This window comes from Fulmarus glacialis, unplaced genomic scaffold, assembly GCF_000690835.1.
Source record: "Fulmarus glacialis isolate BGI_N327 unplaced genomic scaffold, ASM69083v1 scaffold9630, whole genome shotgun sequence".
NCBI lineage: Eukaryota > Metazoa > Chordata > Aves > Procellariiformes > Procellariidae > Fulmarus > Fulmarus glacialis.
Genome location: NW_009185820.1, coordinates 30,184 through 52,881, shown reverse-complemented (window position 1 = coordinate 52,881; position 22,698 = coordinate 30,184). Strand labels below are relative to the sequence as shown.

The window sequence follows — 22,698 nt, the reverse complement described above, 5'->3', positions numbered from 1 at the left end:
CGTTCAGTTCAAAATCAGATTAAACTGGGCTCCAATCCCAGGCACTGGTGTTGGGTTTGTCTGTTTCCAGGCAAAGAAGCCAATATTGCATAAAAAAACCAAGATGATTTTGTCACCCTACTGCATTGCAGGGTCTTTTAACCACCAGCCACTGCAAGAAGGGAACTGGGGAAACACCTACGGGTGGCTGGTACCGCTGCTCCCTCTGCCATATGGCTCAGAGTCCTTCCATTTTTCTGTCATGAATGATGAAGCTGTTTTCACAATTTAATGATGCAACAAGGGATTTGGATGGGGGTTTTGGTTGATAAAAGGGGGCCTCAGATGTGTGACAAAAATTAATAATGTATCCAAGCCCTTATTATACTAGATTAGATGGCGGGAGGTCGGCTTTTACATATTAATGCTTCATGAAGGGCTTATAATAGGATTTAGTATGAAGGGCACACAGACACACATCCCCCTCCTCCCTTGTACACATATGAATGAAAATAAACTGTTTTATCACGTTTTATAAAAGCCAAATAAAGCTGCTATACTACGGCTTCTGGCCCCAGACTATTATTAAAGAGGATTGGTTTTAAGCAATTCTCTCATGAAGCATGTTCAACCTAAGACTGGCACTTGGGAATAAGTGTTCTTCTCTAATGTCAAAGGTAGCTTATTCTGTTTTGCTAGGCAGCTGAGTTCATCAACCACTCTAATATTCATGGCATAATCCCAGCTTTGTTAGCCCTATGCCATTTTATGCAAATTAAAGGTCCGATTCAGAAAAAAACACTATATTCTGTCTATCATTTATGAAGCCATGAACTATCAGGGTGAGCATTTCATAGGAATATGTCTACAGTAGAGGGGTCAACAGAGTCATCAGGAAATTAGCCCATACTAGAGAAAAGTCAGAATGATGATATATGTTGCAGAATAGTTAAACAGTGTCTCCCCATACTGGGTTCATTTCCACTTAGTCCATTTCAAATAATGTTTTCAACGTAAACATAAATATAAATGTCCCAAGAAGGGTAATCAGCATGATTACAGACTGAAAAGACAACTAGAGTAAGAGAAATATTATCAGTATTTAGGTTACAAAGGAGATGAACAAGTGACATGATAGGTGCATACTTAATAAACATCAGTATAGGTAATGTAAATATTCCAAATGAGTGGCTACTCACAGTTCGCAGTCCAGGAGGCAACCATTGATGCACAGGAGAACAGCTGCAAAAATGCAAAAAATTGTCACACTACATAACCGAGGAAAAATAATATTTTCAGAAGTCAGTAAGAGCACTATTTATATTTACATAAATTGGAAGCAAGCAAATAATCATTAATGGCGTTAAATTTTTAGCTCCCAAGCAACCCTCAAGCAAGAACATTATAGGCTAAAGCATTATTTTCTCTGTTGCTGTCCTGCATAACTCTCAGTTGACAAATGTGGGCTTTTGGAACTATTTGGGTATAGAATGGCAGCGATCCTCAAGATACTAAATGCAGAGAACTGCATTTACTCTTGACGAGTTATTTCGGGACTAAATACAAAAATTTCAGATTTTGGCCCTGCTTGTTCAGATATAACTAACAAGAGTAGGATTATGTCTGAAATTTGGATTTATTTTTGCATTCCATCCTCCACTGGTCCAAATCCTTTGAAATCAGTATCTGTAGAAAATTTGCTACACAGTTTGCATAAAATTATATCAGATGCTTTGAGACCAAGCTGATAAAGAAATTTATTATTTATTGGGATTATATCATCCAGATATGTCAATACTGTCAAATAACTTTGCTCCCAGTTCTCTCCCAGGTCCCGAGCCTCCATGAACCCTTACTGCATGTATGATACCTCAGGATATCATGTATACTGCATGTATGATAACCAGGGTCCCTTTCAGAGGGGAAAAGACTAATCCTCTCTGAAATAAAACCCACGTATGCTTATGACATATGCTTAGTTAATTCCAGGCACTTTATCCAACAGGTATCCTTAATCACCTCTACCTGCTTTGATACTTCACCCCAATACAATATGTGCACCGGATTTCATGCAACAAAATGCTGTTTAGGTTGGTTGCATAAAAACATTAATATCACAGTCACTTTGCTCCGAAGGAATCTGCATTTGCTCTGAGCGGTCGAGATACAATCAGCTGTAACACATGGCCCATATGTCAGGAAACACTCCACAAAGCAGTACAGATGCAGCTTTTGCGTCCGACACATAGCAGTTATCCTCCCAACCAGCTCCACAAAACATTTTAATGATTTCTTTGATAACTGTATTCTATATGTCTAAATCAACAGAGACAGTTGAATCATAGCCTAAGCACTGGAACTTGGTAAGGTAATTTGAATGAGATGGTCTTGGTTTGAAACACGATCTAGCAGATTACATATTTAAAGAGCAAGACATCCCAAAGCTAATGAGCTAGAAGAAATGAGTCAGTGTTTTATCTAGACATATATGGATATAATGAGCTGTAAAACGAAACCACAGGTTTGAGAGATTCCCCAGATGAATTCAAACAGGAAAGACAGAGGGTTGGTAGGGTGATCAAATGAATGAAGAATAAAGAAGACGAGGTGAAGTGGGCCTGGCTTGCTTCGCAATGCAAAAGAAAGAAGACAGGATTGCTATTGGGGTAAACTGCAGAGTTTGAAACTGCTAAAATAAAACAGCATGGCTACAAGATATCTACCGGATTCAGGAAGTAACAAGCTGGAAAGGCCTCCAAAATAAGTAGGGCAAATGCTAATTACTTCTGAGATGGAACCTGATCTGCTAATGAAAGAATGATGTAATGCACTTGCTGGTAAGAGCAACAATCAGAATTTAATGACCCAGGAGTCTTTTACATTCAGCATCAACTGCAATGATGCTGTCATCCAACAGTGCCCAAGTTCTTCATAAAATACACACTGACATATCAAAAATAGGTCTGTGAACAGGCAATGGAAGGCGCAGCCTGAAAACTATTTAGGGTCTTGGTTTGATCTGTATGAGTCAGTGGCATTAGTGGGGCTTGGAGAAGGCAGAAGGCTAAAGGGACTTTGTGTTACTGATACGCATTGACTTAGTCTCTGCATGGCATTTCACTCTGGTGCTTTATCCAGTCCTTGTATGGTCCGTTTTGCTAAAAGACTTGTGAATATTTTGGGATTTATTTATTTTCAAAGCTGGCAGATCAAACCTCAGCAAATTCAGGTCATCAAAAGGTTCACGTTCTGTATCAAAGTCTTAGGAGACCCTCATCACACCTGATACTCAAACCTCAGCAAATTCAGGTCATCAAAATGTTCACGTTCTGTATCAAAGTCTTAGGAGGCCCTCATCACACCTGATATGGGTAGAGGCACACTTTGTAAGAAGGGAAGTGTTAACTGGCAGCTAAACCCCCAAATTTCTATCTATTCAGTCACTGCACAACTCAAAGAAAAAAATAAGTTAAAAAGGATAATCACAAATTGTCATTGCTAGCAACACTTGGAGAAGGAAGGATTCTGAAAAACTGCTGCATGCCTACAGGCATTCCAATTATCTCCTGTCCTGTTTCTCCCTAGACATTATGTTTTACTCAAAAAATTAAGCATTTAATCCAGCATTCAGCCTTGCAGTTCCTCTCAGACAAGAAATTCTTTGGGTTGTATAAAAATAAAACATAATCAGTTCTACGTTGTGTTGTCGGCCTTTTGCAGGAGGAGGTGTGTCAAAGATGAATGATAGTAGGTAGAGTCAGAATAAAAGACAATAAATTTTAAAAATCTTGAGCTGACAGAATAGTCTAAAAAGTCACTTTGCACGATATATGTTCAGCTGCTCAGCGCTGCTGCTGCTCTGGGACTTTCCTAAACAAGCACGGTTCAAGAAAGAACACCAAGGATAGTCAAGACCCAGTTTATTTTTTATATATGTTTGATAAAATAAGTCTTTGTTCAACATATTTTATGTATTTTCTGTAAGGAAAAGGAATGGCAATAACCAGCTCACCAACATGAATCCAAATAAATTTCATTTTTTTTAATGACAGAATTTTCATCTCATCTTTAGACTAGGTTGGGAAAACTTTGCAAGGAAAACTCATGTTTTCACTCCTCTTTAGTTTCCACCCTTACCTAACAGAGGACACATCTAAGACTAGGAAAAATGTTTCATCTCTGTTTACAAACAAGTATTTGTTCAATACAGATACTTTACCCAATGAAAATAATGTCCTCTATAATACGATCAGTATTACTGTAAAATTGTCAGGTGCAGAGGTTGTATGTCCCCGAAAAGAACATGGGCTACATTTTCCATAGGTTCCTGTTTACAGTCAGAATAAACCACCAATATTTTGATTTAATTTATTGTAGCAGTGTGAAATGCTTTCACACCACCCCGCCATGATTCCCTAGAAAACTAACAAAATAATCAAACTTTCCTATTCCATAGATAGGTCTTCCATGAAATGATGATCAGTGGCTTTTTGGAGGTGAAAACTATTCAGTTACAGTCCTGAATGAATTTTCTATTGAAGCCATTGAAAACTTCTTTAAGTTATCATGAAGAGTGATGTGAAACCTTCTATGCCTTCATAGTTCTCAGTGTAAATCCATTAAAATATCTGCAATCTTGTTTTGTAGTTGTCAGTGACCAACACTTACTATTCTTTAATTATTTTGGATTTTGATGATATGGCATTCATAATTCATTGACACAGCATATATTTAAGCATCTTAAACCTACAGTATTTTCTCTTTTAAATAAATATTTAAAAATGCTGTTTTGAACATACAGTGTTACTCTTTGATTTTTATTTTTTTTAAAGGATAGACTTCAGTTAAGGTGCTTCATATTCTTCAGAACAGATATATTATTTGGTTTCCATAACAGTTTCATTTTCACAAAGTTGGACCATTTATTCAGAGAATAAATGGAATTTGTCAATTATATTAAAAATGACATAAATAGAAATACACGGGATTCAGACAGCTGAGGAATTGACTCCTCGCCATACACATATGAAAGGGATTTTAGCTTTACAGAGTCACTGTAGCAATTTTCACTCCCAGTCATTGGGGTAAAAGGATGCTTCCAACCAGGACCCCTTACTTTCAGATATCATATGTGTAACCCAGTATGTCACCCATCTGGCATTCAGCATTTGGCATGCATCTGTGCTCCCACTGTTCTCAGCTCAGTTTTTGAGCTGGCACTTCTTCCAGTCGAGTAACGATATCTATAATGCACTTCCATGCAGAATGTTCATGTAATACGAATTGCCCGGAAAAGGTATATGAAAATAGTGGGGCTGCACAGATGCAGAGATTAGAAATCCAGAGATGAAAATAAATACATTTCTTTCTCTTTAGTTTGTCCCCAAAGAGAAAAATGAGCCAGTTGGCTTGAAACCCGAAAAGATTAATTCCCCCTGCAACCTCATTCCATTCTAAGCATTTTTCCTGAATTGTCAGAGTCATTTCCTTCCCCCTCCCATCCCAAACGTCTCTTAGTCAAATATGATTTTGCTATTATTACTACTTGTATTACAGGAGGACTAAGTCACAGCTCATGACCTTCATATAATGCCAATGCCAGTAAAACACTGAGGATCAATGTTAGATTCTGTCTTTTGGGACTGAGTCTACTGAGTCTAGAAATAGAAATAGATAAGCAAAGTATAATTCTTTGTTTCAGGGCTTATTCTGGTCACTTATGAGGACCAGGATTTACCTTTTTTTCCCTCTCCTTGACATACTACTACTGTATTTATTCGTCTTCTTCTGTGTATGGTTATTTTTTTCTATACATAGTTACACTGTTGCTGATTTCGGGTCAGAAAGGAATTTTCCGCCAAGTCTAGGGACTGCTGAAGGCATGTCAGAGCATTTTAATTCCCTCCTAATGCCAGGGCCGAGAATGATGGCAATGTCATTGGCCTCTCCTGCTCTGTCTCTATGGCATACTGTAGTTTTCCCAGAGTTTACCTTCAATCTGCTAAAGCTCTTCATTTGTGCCATGGCATTAAAATATGTTTTGTGGGGTTTGGAGTGTGCCCAGCATGAAATGGATGTTCAGGGATACCTCTGAATGAAAATTCAACAGCACAGCTACATGGAATTCCTAGGCTGGGCTCAACCCAAGGGGCATCATGCAGCAAGCCTTGGCTGACTCTGTAAGAGATGTGAACTCTAGTGGTGTTTGTGCTTGAGGTATAAAGCCTTCTCCACAAGCCCATGCCTCTATAGAAGGCATGACCGAAGAAATGCACAACAGGGCACGGCAGCTTTAAGACTGTGTATCCTATAAGAGCCACACCTGTTCGTTCAAGATGATATTGGAATATCAACAGGACAAACAGATACATGTATAAAAAATGCAGTGGGGTGTGGGATAAGAATCAACACTCCTAAACAGGCTGAAAGTCTTATTTTAAACAGGGAACCACGTCTGCCTGAGAATGAACATAATCCATCTTCAGTTGCAATAAATACAACTATGGAACCCCACATACTGTCAATTTGCCATGGAAACATAAGGATCTTAAAGAAAAACATGGTTTCTAACTCATGTTTGGAGTTGACATTGCAGCAAAATTAAGCAAATGAGGATTTTTTGAGAAGCAGAAATGAAACTAAAGAGCATAACAGATCATAAAATCACTAGCTTAATAAACACAACAAAAAGGTAAGCACAAAAAAAGAACAACACAATTTTGAGGTTTAATGTGTGGGTCAGTAAAATGCCTTAGAAATGCCTTAGGAACAACCAGAATGTTCCATTTCCCAATTAAATATACTAGAATGTGAGCAGCATTCAAATATATTTAGATTTATTGTAGCTGAAAAACATTCTTATTTGAGCTAAATCATAATAAATGTAGTTAGCTGAGATATTTAAAACAATAAAACAGTAAGTTTGTACAAAACCCAGAACTATATCGCAATACTCTGTTAGGAAGAAGACTTTAGTATTTATGGAGGTGAAATAAATGTAACAGGATGAAAGAGCACAACGGAGAAATAATGATTATATTTATGGATGTGCATTGAGAGATGCAAAGCAAATGTAGGAAGATGTATTTGCCCTTGACTAAGAGTTATAGAGGAAACTGACTCACTAAAATAGGCATGCACTAAATTCATGGTACCGCTTTTAATATGTGGAAAAAGGATAAAAAAGCCATTTCTGACCAGAATCATAATTTAACTCTAATTTATTCTACCCTTAAGTCCATAGATTTTGGGGGAAAAATTGATCTGTTTTTGAGAAGGCTGTTCCAATAAAGCATAGCTCTGAGAGAGAATTGACTTACAAGTGACATTGTGGAATTATTTCATTGCCTTCATCTATGTAACTAAATATTCACTGGTACTTGTGTGTCTAAACAGAGGCAAGATTTTCATTTGGAAGATGCATGTTTCTGATCAATCCTTAAATTACATTCTCCTTTCTCTTCTAGAAGGAACAGACTCAAGGAAACAGCTTCTCTTTAGTGAACATGAGAACAAAGGCAATTCTGGGAAACACAGCTTTCAGTTGTGGCAAACAAAAGCTGATTTCAGATACAGAATTGAAAAACTAGAGTAAATTTCCTTGAAGAAACAGTTACATACCATAACAATTTTTCAAATCTCATCCTTAGAAAGAAATGGCATTTTTTAATATTCTGTCTTAGCATGATTTTAACAGCAATAGTGATTTAGAAAGAGTTGCACAGGTTCACACTAGTTAAGAATCTGCTCCAGCAAGTCTATGCACAATCACAAATTTAAAATCGTACTGCTGCATTAGGCAGTTAGCTAAATGTCTATTCAGAAAAGAAACAGGAAAGGCTCCAAACCAAGCAGTCCTTTCTTCCTGCTTACAAGCAAATGAGGATTTTCTCGACAAACCTTTAGAACAGTTACAGTCTATTGCTCTTCAAAAATTGCTAACAGGAACATCTAACTTTTAAAAAGAATTTGTAAAAATCACAAGCAGAGCTCTTATGAGTCCCAAACTCTTCTCATTAATAAATAAAGAAGAAAAGCAAATGAAAACCAAGACACCATTGTGGTTTATGTGAACATATGGGGGGTATTAAAATGTAAGGAAATGAACTGCACGTACTTTTGGAGTAGCAACTTACACATGAAGAAATTAAGAGTAAAGACAGAATTCAGGCCAAAATAGTTCACACAGTGCAGCACAACCACATGCACCAGTCAGTCCCAGTAAATGACTTGAACATGCTGCCAAACAAAGCCAGAAATATGCTGCACAGCCAGCTAGATCTTGTTTAACACGAGATGGGGATCACAGGGAATACAATGAGGAGACCAGATTTAGAGCTATTTAACAAAGCTTCCTTACCATGCCAGGAAGCTTTTTTTCTGCTGCCCTTTAATATTTGTCAAATAGAAGTGGAGTATACTCCATTTGCTATTTAAAGATTCGTATCAGGCTGTAATTCTAAGTAGAGAATGTGAAACATAGATGTCTTTGGGAAGAATTTTCATCTTGAAACTTATCGCTGCTTCCTGCTTCTTTAGCCCAAGGTCTGTTTCTCACTAACTTATGGCACTGTACCAATTTCTGAAGAACACATGCTAAGGTTAAAGGTTTCTGTCAAATCAGTTCCACATCAGATACCATGATGTCATGTGTTAAGACATCTCCAGGATTTATCTTAGCATTACATAGTTTTGTATAAAGAAAGCGGCCAGTCATTGCTACTGGCTTCATCCCTTTGCATAGTTCCACTGAAAGGAAAATGGGGGAAAAAAAGGATTATTTCCACAATAAAGGAATGAATGAGCATGAAAAAATGATATAATAATGCTGGAGAAAAGGCTTCCTCCTACAAGGGGCAGATATTAAGTGAATCAAGTTAAAATTCAGTCAAAGCAGTGGAATTTTGAAAATGAATCATCACTTCACACATTTATTTAGACCTTGTAATGTGCCTTATTTGAAGCAATTCCTAGGATGCTGTTGGAGTCAAAATCAGCAATATTCAATGAGTAGCCTCTGAAAAAACAGCAGAAAGAATGATCTGTTTTCTATGGGTATGCGTTTCCAGATTGATTAACTCTTGTGTCTAAGAAAGTCCCAGCTCTGTTTGAAACTCCTCCTGCTGCTTTGGCATTTATAAAAGTGGATTATCTTCTGCTTTATAAGTAGTGAATGCACGATGCCACTTTCCTACAATTAAAGCACTAACGAGAATCTCTCTTTTACGTGGCTACCTGTTTTACCAAACCATTTGGAGACCTATTTTCCAATTTCTCTAGAGGGTAGTGAATTCAATCAGATTTGGTTGAAATAGATGTGATTTTTAGAGTGGGGATTTATAGGGAGAGTAAGGTCGATACCTGTGATTGTATAAGAAGTATTTTTTTCGGAAATTATGCTAAATAGATGTATATGTCCATGGTTGGTCTGGGTCTTATCAGACAAGTTATTATACTAGATGGAAGTAGACACTAATCCAGTCCAGCAGTTAGTATAACCCCTACATAAAGAACATATGTTTAAATACAGCTATATTGATATGTGAGCATATGTGGAATAAGTCAATTGGAACAACACTGAAGTTACTTCCTGTCCTTTTTTTTTTCCACCTTTGCAGAGTATTTGGTGCTGCTATACTGCTGACATCCTCCCTCAACATGTTAATACCGTCTGCAGCCAGAGTGCACTATGGGTGTGTCATCTTTGTTAGGATCTTGCAGGGCCTTGTAGAGGTATGGAAAAATTATAAAATAACCATTAAATGTGATAGATGCTTGTTAGCTTTTAATTAGCAATTGTAACTTTTCAGGAGAAAATAAAAATTGCTTTCAGTTTATTACTGATTTTCAGTGTAATGGATTTCAGCGTATGAATTACATGTATTTGATTTTCCTTCATCTATAAAATTACATAGCAAAGTTTTCCCTTGCTGAGAAGTCAGTGAGATATGTACTTAACCCTGAAGTTTCACTGAAATCCTGTACTGCACAGGTCTTATACTGGTGCTATTCTCAAGAGTTATTTGCTGTCCAGCCTCACAGATTAAATCTATAATAAAGAATTAAACTTCTATCACAGGCCCTGACCATGCTCTTGTTGATATGAGTGAGAGATTTACCATGATTTAAGAGAGAAAAAAATTGAGCCTGCCTTCTAAATCTATTTGTTTGCTTGTTTCTTTACTGAAAGACAGATTTTTAAGCCTGTGGTCACTGGTTCTTTGTTCCTCAGGGCTACACACTTCTGTTGCGTGAGCTGATTTTAACTCATGCACTTTATTGTATAAAAAGAGTCCAAAAGAGGGTGCAGAATGTGCCTGAAAGTTAGGTAACTGTCAATCAAGTTCTTAAAGTATATATGTATAAATCTGGATCCATTCCTGAAAAATTATCTGCATGTACAGCGGTGTGCTTGGCTGCAAAGAGGAGAGGAACAGAAGCAAGTGGGTAATTACAAAATAAAATAGCTATTTTAGACCCACTCCTTTCTGTGATACTGTTCAAAGGAATTGTGAATGCAAAACATCTCAAACAGGACCTTTTGAAGAAGGTTTACAATAAATCATGACAATCTTAAGATTATGTCTTTATATTTTTGTAAAAAGTTAACGAAAGACTGAAATGAACCTGAAATTGGTTATAGGATCTTCTTTCAAAACAGAAGAACGTATTCTACAACCTTTTTTGTATATTCAGACTGGTAACTTCAACATTTATGGTAATCTCAACATTTGCCAAAAGTCATTAATTTTTTCTTGCATAGGAAACAGAACATCAAATTAAGAGAAAAGTGACTCTATATAACTGTGCATACATCATAACTTTTAAGCATGAATTTTGTGAAAAATTAATGTTTATTTCATACTAAATCTTCTAAAATTTCAACACTGCAAGATGCCGTGATCTCTGTGTAGTTTTCCTATCATGAAGTTAAAGGCTGGTTTTGAAGAGAGACTTAAAAATAACTGGTTTAAAATCAAACCAACTAATATCACCCAATTATTTGCTTTAAGTGCTCCAGAAGACTCGTTAAAGACAAAGGTAGTGAAAAACTCTCTTAACATTATAATTTTAAGCTCTTACTGATCTTATTTTCTAGTTTTAGAGCAGTGGAACAGTAATCTGTATTTCCTAAATTATACTTTAAATGTTAGATCAAAAAATGTTAGAAGGCCACCAAACTTGAGGGTTGGAGAAATGAGCCCAGCATTAGAAAGACTCTAGAGGGTCTGTGTTTACATCCTTCCTTTGACTCTGTACTTGTGCATTAAGAGTCTTTCTTTTCAATTCTTTGCAATTCTTTCCTGGAAGGGGGAGGGGGAGTAAAAGGAAATAATAATGTTTTATATCCGTTTCATAAGGCCTCTTTAATGACTTGGAGTGATATACAATTTCAACTTTAATAGAAATTGAAGTTTTTCTACGGCTGTGCTCAGACTTGACTATAGAAATGCAAAGCATTCTCAACTTCTTGTTTGTAGCGATTAAAACAAAATAAATCATGCAAAGACAATGAACTGAGTGATTGATCAGCATTAGCTAACCTGTGGCACACCCATTCCCCAGGGGGTCACCTACCCTGCCTGCCACGGTATTTGGAGCAAGTGGGCCCCCCCATTAGAAAGAAGTAGGTTAGCAACCACTTCCTTTTGTGGTAAGTAACTTTCTATTTTTGTCTTTCTTTCATCTGTAACGTAAAAGTATTTTGAGACTGAGTTTTTCACCTTTTTCATCCACACATGTCTTGTTTTGTAGGTTCCTATGCAGGAGCTGTTATTGCAATGCCTTTAGCTGGAATTCTAGTGCAATATACTGGGTGGTCTTCTGTGTTCTATGTGTATGGTATGCATTTTTTCTCATCTCACTCCAACATTATATGACCTTACTCTTTCCAAAAATATAAAAGCTACTATTAAGAGGCCAAAAAAAGAGATGTGGGTTCATAAAGCTAAAAATACAGTCTAGAGAAAAGGACAATGAAAGAACAGAATTTAAAGGAGAGAGTAGGAAAGCAACATTATTAAATTAGAAGAGAAGCTAGTTCACAGTGAAACCTTCATCGCTTCTAGTATAAGTAGTGCAAACTGCTATGCAGAGCTATAAAATCTCAGATCATGTAAGGTCGCACTTTCATCTGTACAACTATAAGTTTAGAGTACCTGCCCTGACTGAGATGTCCTGATTTTTAACTGAAGACCTACATAACTTCATTCACACTAGTTGTGCTACCTTAACTTACACTGATGGAAAAAAATGTCCCAAAGGGGTTCATTCTGCAGTGTAAAATTGATGTGAGTTGGAGGGAAACCTTACAGAAACTTAATAAATTCAGGAAGTGCATTCCTATGTTGAAAAGAATGCTACAATCTTGTATTTTGCAGGTAAAAAATTTAGTACAGTAATCAAGCAAGAGTGGCTTAAAGCAGAATGGAACTTCATTTACAGGCTGGTGAAATGAAATGGAAGCTGTTTCATTGCATTGCATTGTACAAATTCATGTTAAAATATCAGTGAATATTCACTTACAGTGAAATCATTCTGTAAATGAAACAAAGACGACCTCACTGTGGTCCAGCTCTGCATGTATTTTGCACAAATATTGTTCCCAGGATCCGACTTTCTGTTAGAATGACTAAGTAGAAGAGCAATAACAACAATTGCAATTTAAATTTGTTATAATTATTCACAGATTTTTCCTTGATTGCTGCTTTACTGTGCATCTTTTTAAAATTCTTCTTTCCATTCCAAAGGGAGCTTTGGTATAGTCTGGTACATGTTTTGGCTTTTGGTTTCATATGAGAGTCCTGCAAAGCATCCTACAATCACAGATGAAGAAAGGAGATACATAGAAGAAAGCATTGGAGAGAGTGCCAACCTCCTAGGTGCAATGGAAGTAAGAATATTACGCACACACTTGTATCCTATGAGATAGTAATACAACCCAAAGAAAAACAAATAGAAACAACAACAACAAAAAATCAAACATCCTTTTTCTTTAAGACAGAAAAGCATGTTTCAAACAACGGAATTTTATTGGGGGTGGGGAGATCTGAAATCTGCTGATGGATTTCTGAGTGGAAATCGCTGCTGCATGACAAGAATCATAGAACCATAGAATGGTTTGGGTTGGAAGGGACCTTTAAAGGTCATCTAGTCCATCCCCCCTGCAATGAGCAGGGACATCTTCAACTACATCAGGTTGCTCAGAGCCCCGTCCAACCTGACCTTGAATGTTTCCAGGGATGGGGCATCTACCACCTCTCTGGGCAACCTGTGCCAGTGTTTCATCACCCTTATTGTAAAAAATGTCTTCCTTACATCTAGTCTGAATCTACCCTCTTTGAGTTTAAAACCATTACTCCTTGTCCTGTCCCAACAGGCCCTGTTAAAAAGTTTGTCCCCATCTTTCTTATAAGCACCCTTTAAGTACTGAAAGGCTGCAATAAGGTCTCCAGTTCTTAGCAGATCACTCATGGAATTTATGTCTCTCTTTCTACTCCAAAGTATAAAGAAACCCCTACAGCTACATTTGAAATTGCAGCTTTATTGAGACATTCATAGTACCTTGAGTTCAAGTGGCTAATTTCCCTCCTACAGAATCCCTTCTGGAAGGTTTTCCTCTTCCTAAAAGTAAACTGGAGAAAAAGCACTACTCAGTGTCTCTTGAGGTCCTCAGAACATCAGAAAAAAAGCAAATCCTGACTATTCTATGTTTCATTTGCAAGAAAGATTGTAAGTTGCAACAGAGCTAGGAGAGCCGTAGGAACATTCCCCATTATTGTGGTAACTTTGCTGGAAAAATGCTATCAAGCCTTTCATAATCTGACTTAGTTCTGTACTGGATTAGTTCTCAAGAACTCCTAAAAAATAATCTATGAACTCAGAAAATTTTCTAGCCACTTAATAATCCTATCATGCTAAATAATAATTTTCTTATTTCTCTAACTATTGAAAAGCTTTAAAGAAACTATCACCATGCTTACTAATTTAAGAAAGTAAAAAAATTTTGGTTCTTAAGCCTCACTTCATCTGCTCAAATTTTTACACCCTCCATTCCCAGTGGACCTTCACTACCACTCTTCATTATGTTTTCTAATTGGTCAGAACATTGATTCTTGATTGAACTCAGGAATAAAGCATTTTTCTCTTAGTAAAAAACATTTGATCCAGATTAAACAGGGAACTGGAAATATTACATTATTCTTTGATAGCTGACATTTTTAGGTGTTCTTGAGGGAGTGTCTGGGTTGATATTCAATAGCATTCAGCAGTGTTCATGTTTTCTTGTAAGTGCTTTTGAAAATCTGACGTGAAATGAGATACTTCAAAGGATGTCCATATAATTCTAACTTGGGCTGGATAATTTCTGTCTATTTTTATTTTTGCTTTTTAATTAAACTTTTTTTGGAAGTGATTAGTTTGTATCAATAGTTCAGTTGCTTCTAAAATATTTAGGCTGAAATTTTTCCCATAGTATCAAGTTAGCTTTTCTGGCTGGCTTCTCTTTAATTAAGTCACACTTAATCCTTAGCTCTCACTTAAGTGTAATTTAATAACTATACAAGCTATTGCATATATCCATCTATGGGCTGTTTTTCTTTGAAGAAAAGCCAGTATTCAAATCAGCAGTAGACTAAATTCAGCCTGAAACCTTGCTGAAGCGATTTTCAAACACTCATCGGGGTCTGTATTTGGATCCTGTATTTGGATCAACACAGATGGGCAGAACCCTGGGCTCACGGAGAGGTGCTGGGACTCAGCAGGATTGTAGTTCTGTCCATCTGTCATTTTTTTTTCATTATGTTATTAATTTTAAAAATACAATAAAACAAACAAAAAATATATTGACCAAGCAGTTTCAGCTGAGGCTTGATAGAAAAATTATTCAGAATGCTGGGATTAAAATTTGCATGCTAAAATACATGCTTAAAATAAATCTGGATGAAATGGTGTACTCACAGTGTAAAATCTGACTGTTGCCTTGTACACAGCAACATTGTCTTTTAAAGACATATTATTATTTTAGACTTAGTATAGTCATATTTACATGACTGAGATAATGGCACTTGTACATGAGTGTTGTGATACAGCTAAGTATCACTGAGTTTCTCCACTTGTGCATTTTGTAGTAGTTTTTACTTGCTTATGTTTTTAAATTAAATCTTGATCATCCAAATGTGAATGCATGTACTTTATGATAATTGAATTCACTGGAATTCAGATACATAAAGCTGTGCATATACGAGCTTGTTGGAGTATAGGTAAAAATAACAGATAGGAAAAGGGAAGATAGATAGTTGATAATGATCAAAATGGTGACTGCATCCCCCTTTCTATGTTTCAGAAATACAAAACTCCATGGAGAAAATTTTTTACATCTATGCCAGTCTATGCAATAATTGTTGCAAACTTCTGTAGAAGCTGGACTTTTTACTTGCTGCTTATAAGTCAGCCTGCTTACTTTGAGGAAGTGTTTGGATTTGAAATCAGCAAGGTATGTAAAAATAATGTAAAGCTTTTACCTTAGCTAAGTAAATATCAGAGCTACATTTGTGGTATTTATTAGGAGGAGGAAAGAAAAGTATTCTGTGTCTTTATCATGTCTTAAATCTTATTCCTCCCAGTTACTGTTCCCTGACCAGCACATATAAGCGAAGTAACAACAATGCCAAGGGATTGGATAGAGGAAGGTGAAGGCAGGATGAGATTTAGTGATGATCTACTTGGGGCCATATTGCAAAAAGACCTTCAGTTAAGTGCTTGAAACCAGATCATGCATGGTATTAGAAAGGTATCAAGAAATCCATTACACTTCTGTCCCTGACACCCAGGGGATGCAGGATCGCACCAAAGCTGTGAAGAAAGCATTGACGAGTGGCTCCATTTTTCCAGGTGCATTTTACAAAGCAGGACCACCTAGTTTTGGGAAGGAGAGTACAACTTGTCACCTTTCTATATCCCCCTTTAATGTGATGAGAACTGCTCCCCCTTTTTCACTTAGGAAGCGAAAGAGATGGTGGCAAAATATGAGACATAGGGATGATCTAAGGTTCCACATAATTCATATGAATTTTGGAACAGACCCATAATGTAAACATGGGTACATGCAAACAAGCCTTCAGAGTGTATAGTAAGCTTGCTACTAATACAGAAAGTGATGGAGGCTTGTGCTTTTGAGAGACCCATATTCTTATCCATGAGGTATTGTCACCCTAAATTGTGGTGTAAGTGACAATTAGATGAGTAACTTCCAAAGTGTTGCTGTATTATGGAATACTGTCAAAATTACGTAATGCCATCCTGCATTTAAAGATGGGCTTCCATCTTTAGCTGGAAATATTTTAAGGAGCTTTGCTATGCTTGAGACATCATCTGTTATGCATGCAATAAGAATGGTCACATCCTTTAGAATTAATCTAATAATTTCGTCTACAAGATTTTTCTTAGGGTCTATTCAAAGAAATGCGGAGCTTTGTAAACAATGACAGCAAAGTCAGTTCTCACCTGCTGTGGCTATGGATGCTCATAAATGAATAGTTATCATTTAGTCAGGAACACCTCAAAGCAGTAACTGCAATACCATAGTTACCTCATAGTTAATATCTGGCTTATTGGGAGAAACATCTATTAACATGAAGCTGGCTGTCACAACATAGTTGCCACATATATAAACTGCAGTGAAATACACAATTTCACAACTTTAATTGAAGAATAGAGGAAACTTGTTTTCTTTTTGTTCTCATGGAGTCTGTCTGCTCTGCACGCTGATGTAACTCAGATCAGACATCAGGCCAGACTGATACACTGTTCAGATAGGAATTACGCAAAAACCCCTGGGCATAAGCGCATGTTCAGATATACACAATAACCAGAATTCCCAATTAGAACAAAATGCCATGCATACTAAACTAAACTATCTGCAAGACAGTTATGTTGACAGGAGATAGCAGGTGGCAGTTCATGCCACACTCACTTTGAAGGAATGGTCTTCAAATATATTGTTATATTTTGGGACAGTCATCACAAAATTATTATGTCTTACTTTGCTAGTATGTACAGCATTTGGAATATTGTCAATGGATATTTAGTATGTTATCTTTCACTATGTACAGAGTTTCCCAGACATATCCTTTGCCTGTATGAAATTTGAAGCTTGAGGGATGGTCAGAAATCAAAGGCAAATGGCCATTATGCACATGAGGATAATCCACAGGGAATCTGTCTAGACACGTTAGGTTTGCTGGGCAATGCTATGCCAAACATATCACTAACAGAAATGTAGCAATTCAGTTCGACACATTTAATCATAAATTTTCTGAAAAGAAAGGGCAAAGGGACTATAAGTCAGGGAAAAAAAGACATTAGTTTAAACATAAACTGTGAAAACAATCTATAAACAAAAAGTGTCACGGCATCAGAGATTCTTAAAAACTCTGGCTGTCCTTCATAAAATACAATGACAACTTAAGATCACCAGTTTTGTTCGTTTAATAAACCAAGTTAAGATTTTTAGTTTTAGCACATAGCCTGAAATTGAAGAGAAACAATTAATTAGTTGCTGAATGCTTCAGAAAATGAAGAATCCATATTTTCTTATGGTTTATACTCTGCTACTTCTAATGATTATTTTAGGTGGGTATCTTATCTGCTGTGCCGCATTTAGTGATGACAATTATTGTTCCTATTGGGGGACAAATTGCAGACTTTTTAAGAAGCAGGCAGATTCTTTCAACCACTACTGTGAGAAAGATAATGAACTGTGGAGGTAAGTCTTCCTACTTTATGAAAAAGCTTCTTGTACAGATCCAATGTCCATACAGTATGCTGTATACAGTAAACAAACAAACTGCATGGTTTTATGTACTTATGAATCAATACTTTGTACATTTTTGGGGCATTACAGATGTGGTTACTAAAGAAAAGTAAACACAGTTGTTCCTATTCCCAGTTTCAATATAGATATTTGGTATTCGAAAAAACATTTAGGCTGTTAAAGAAACAGATGAGCTTTTGGGGGGTAATTTGCCTACCCTTAGCTACTTACTGAATCTTAGTTCCTCATCTAAACACCCTCTGCACTAAGAGAGCCCAGACAACTACCTGAGATTACATATCTGACTTCTGAGAGATTAACTTCTAACTTCTGAGAGATTCTGAGCTGAATCCTGGCTGTGATAAGGGCTGCAAAATTCATAAGCAGGTGAAGTGTATATTCCCATTAGGGTTGGCTGGAATGACCTATCCAAATCACAAGTATTTCTTTTCATCTTAAAACTGAAGTAACAATAAATTAGCATACAAAGAATAAAATAAGGATTATTTGAGATAGCATGTGTTTTTTAGGGATGAAAGAAATACCTGATTATATTCCACTCTGAGGTATTGTTTTGCCTCTGTCTTCCTATGAAATATTACCACATCCTTAGACCTGCAATATTTGAGAGGAAATTAAATCTGATGCCTGGTTTTCTCTATGATTTCCCCAGGTTTTGGTATGGAAGCAACTCTTCTTCTCGTGGTAGGATATTCTCACAGTAAAGGAGTGGCTATTTCATTCTTAGTGCTTGCTGTAGGCTTTAGTGGATTCGCCATATCTGGTAAGATTGTATTACTGTTATTAGTAAATTATTTTATCCTAAGAGATAGAACATCTCATTTGGTTTTTATTCACTGACAGTAATTTAAACAAACCTCGGAATTCCAAATGACATTATTTATGATCATTACAAAGGAAAGTACAATCAATACCACATCTTCTATATTAGATTATTTTTGTTGAAATACTTCAATCTTTCCCATATTCATTGCAGCAAATTAGACTTTCTTTTCAGCGAGGTGCTAATGTACACCATAGATTTTTCTATCAAACATATAACACAAATGGACTGGTATTATACAATGATACCTAAATTTACATGTCTTTTTCTAAATATAGGTCTTTTACTATTTTTTTCCACTGTATATTAGTTAATGCTTTGTTAGCGTTGCATTTTTTATTACTTTGGGGCCTAATTACTAGGAATTTTTTTCTGATTTAAAATTCAGCTCTTCCCCTCTCCTGCTGATATATCACCTCTTTGCCTTTGCCTTTCCCAAACACAAGTCACCTGGCCTTCCCTTGTTTTCCCACTGTGATCTTCGTATCCTCTCCCATGCTGGTTCCTTATGTCTAAAACAGGCTCTCTTTTTTTTTGTGCCAGACATCTAAACTCTCCTTAATCAAATCTGTCCTTAATCCCCCTTAATCAAATCTGTCCTTAATCCCACATATTCTGCAAGGTACCATGCCTGTTTTGTACAACTTGAAAAGTGTATTGCACTTTCTCTAACAGTTATCCATATCATACTGCCTGCCTTTTCCCTTTTATTATCTTTATGTATCCAAAGATTTGGTTTCTGTTTTCACTTACTTAAGTGCTTATTTGGGGGACAATGAGTTCTGTCACTTCAGAGAAGCATATGTTTTTTCTAGGATTATTTAAATAGTTACTGCATAGATTTGAACAGAATTAAGCTGCTGGAAATGCAAGAGAACAAACAAATATTTATAAAAATAATTATTAAATCATTTACACATACTGTCCTTTTACTCCCTTCATTTTACCACTCAAGAACAGAAGGGAACTCCCTTCTGCTGGTCTGTGTGACAAAAAGAAAAATGTAAGCAATAGGAAAGTGGTACAAGCTGGAAGAAGAAATGACATGTTATTTACAGCATGAAATGGTCATGAATGACACTGCACAAATATGAACTTTCTCCCTGCCTAAATATCTTCTGGGTTCTCTACTCCACACAGTCACTACTGGGATTTTTTTTTTTAAACTGCAATTTTGGGAAGAAAATACATTCGGTATCCTTTTATAATATATTTTTAAAATAAAATGAAAACACAGAGTCTCGCTAGGAATATTTAACCATTAGAAGCCTTTTAGAGAAAAAGAAATACAATTAAACAGCCCAAATATGTCATAGTAAAATTGTCAAGTGATAGTATTACTATTCAGAACTGAAGTAATGCTCTGCTTTTGGTATGAATGTTTGCTGACCTTTGTGTTGCAGGATTCAATGTCAACCATTTAGACATTGCCCCGAGGTATGCCAGCATCTTAATGGGGATTTCTAATGGAGTCGGGACCTTGTCTGGAATGGTTTGCCCTATAATTGTCGGAGCAATGACAAAGAACAAGGTAAATGGTAATACAGTTTTCAAATCTTCCAGTTTAATACCATTGGTTTCAAGAAAAAGACCTTTCCATAGTACAACTTGCCAGAATATCCATGTTAAAGTCTGGGACCTCTAGGGGATAGCATCTGGGAACTTGTAAATTTGAAGCATGCTTCACTGTATGTTCACTAGGTTGGTCCTTTTGTAGGCTAATGAATAGTGATTTTTCAAAGGAAGCAATAATTAGAAACTGGACACTGAAATGTTTTAGTTGTGCTGACTGTCACTGCCTCAATCCCTAATTGAAATCTTTCTGCTCAGAAGAGTTAGATGATTCTATGTACTAGTCTGATTTAGCAAATTTCTTCTTTACAGACACGTGAAGAGTGGCAATATGTCTTCCTCATTGCTGCTTTAGTTCATTATGGAGGTGTTATATTCTATGGCATATTTGCTTCAGGAGAGAAACAACCCTGGGCAGACCCTGAACAGACAAGTGAAGAAAAATGTGGCTTTATTCATGAAGATGAACTTGCTGAAGAGACAGGGGACATTACTCAGAATTATGTAAATTATGGTACCACCAAGTCTTACGGTGCTACAACCCAGGTCAACGGTGGCTGGCCTAATGGTTGGGAGAAAAAAGAGGAATTTGTACAAGAGGAAATACAAGACTCATACAACTACAAGGAAGGAGATTATTCATAACAAACCTAAATATTGGGTATATTTTGTAGTGTTTGTGATTAAATTCATTGTGATTGTTTGCACACAGAAATAAAATGTGGTATAAACATGTAAACACATATCAAACAGGAAGGTCTTACTGTAAAAAAAATCCATTAAAGTGCAATCTGTATGAGTTGTGATGTCATCACTTTCATTAGGTTATATTTGTTCTACAAACATTAGAGTTTTAAGGGTTTACTGGTCAAAACTATAGAGGCAATTAGATACTTACAGTATACAAGAGCTAAAACTCATAACTAAGGATTAAAGCACAACTAAGCAACCAAGTTGGCACATCTAATGCTCTTTTTAGAAAGCCAAAATTACTTGATCATTAAAAATGCACTTATATATTTGTTACACTGTATTGAAAGAGATTGTGTTAAATACACACATTTACTCAGTGCAATGTGGGAATTGTGTGTTTAGTCTAAGACAAGAGTTTTCTTAAAGAAGAAAGGTTGAGTCCTAGGCATTTACAAAGGATTGATCCAGTTCCTTTAATGGTAATTGTATCAAGCCTAAAGAACCAATAGGGCATATTGTATGTTTATTGTGATTACATGCTGCAGGCTACTCTGTGATGAATAGAGGAATTATTTAGGAGTTTTATACTGAATGTTTGGGCACAAATTCTTATTTCTATTCTTTACAGAATCTTTTGAAATTGTAGGCATTGTCACGTTCTTCCCTGCATTTATCAACTAATATAAAACCAATATATAATGTTAAGTCTGACTTTTCATGCAGACTGTCAAATCCCTTTATCAAAAAACAAGCTTTATTATTCTTTTCTTTGCAGTATACTCCAACTTTGTACTGGTGTCTTTAGAGAGAGAGAAAAAACCAATATAACCTAGAAAAAGTTATAGTCTTTTACAAAATTCCAAAGATAAATTTACTATGAGCAAGTAGCCCTATGAAAAAGGATGTATTTGTTTTGCAGAATATTTTGAAGCCAATAGAAGAAACAGAGAATAATTTAACCCTTATTCTTCCCTTAATAGCTTTCATATTTTTACACATCGTGCCACAGTTGTATACATAGATATAAGTTTATTGAAGATACTGTAATTATAGAAAATGTTGCTATTTTAGAAATCCCTGAAATAAAAAATGTATTTGTCTTTCAATTAAATCTGATAATAATGGACACTGAATATGAGTAACATATAAACTCACAATAAACCAAAGTGGCAAATAACTAGTGTTGGGTTGAAAGAAGCCAACAAGCATCACGCTTGTCTTTTTAGCATAACTCAACAGTGACTGCAACATTAGTGTACCAAGCAATAAGTGCAATGCATTACGAAGTGCATAATCTTCTAGACTACATATTAACCTTCATTTAGCTTGTTGTATATATTTGGGGTTGTTGGGATTAAACCAAACTGAACCAAACTGAAGTTAGCAACACCAGACCACTTCTTAATACTCTAAAATGACAACAATGATCCATTTCTTAATTCAATCAAATGATTATTATTGTATGTAATAATCCATTCTGGGTTCTTGGTCTGTTCATTGTATTGTGCTAGTGATTGGAAACCCTGCTGCCGCAATATACAACTTGAGGATTGTTTCTTCTCCTTTTTTTTAATGCAAACCATACCTTGACCTTAAGAAAAAAATATTTTGCTTTGTGCCTCAAAGTGATGTAAAATGTGACCATAGCTTTTGCTGTGTTTAATGAAAAAGATGTGGACTGTGTCACTTTTGTTGCTGCAAAAAGTGTTAATAAAATGCTCTATTTATCCTTTTATATAAAAAAGGACCATTGTAGTTTCTTGTAATTTTAGATGCACTTTAATATAGATGATTAAAA

At 36.1% G+C, this 22,698-nt stretch overlaps 1 protein-coding gene across 1 annotated transcript; it reads left to right on the top strand.

Moving 5' to 3' along the window:
- Nucleotides 1-9,596: 9,596 nt before the first annotated feature.
- SLC17A6 (solute carrier family 17 (vesicular glutamate transporter), member 6) lies at nucleotides 9,597-21,989 on the top strand (the record flags this gene model as incomplete). The annotated part of the gene is made up of 9 exons (XM_009578975.1): nucleotides 9,597-9,711; nucleotides 11,545-11,632; nucleotides 11,734-11,820; nucleotides 12,729-12,871; nucleotides 15,323-15,472; nucleotides 17,611-17,743; nucleotides 18,465-18,575; nucleotides 20,039-20,166; nucleotides 20,520-21,989. Coding segments are annotated over 9 exons (1,288 nt in total), but the record flags the coding sequence as incomplete, so codon positions are not given.
- Nucleotides 21,990-22,698: the final 709 nt, after the last annotated feature.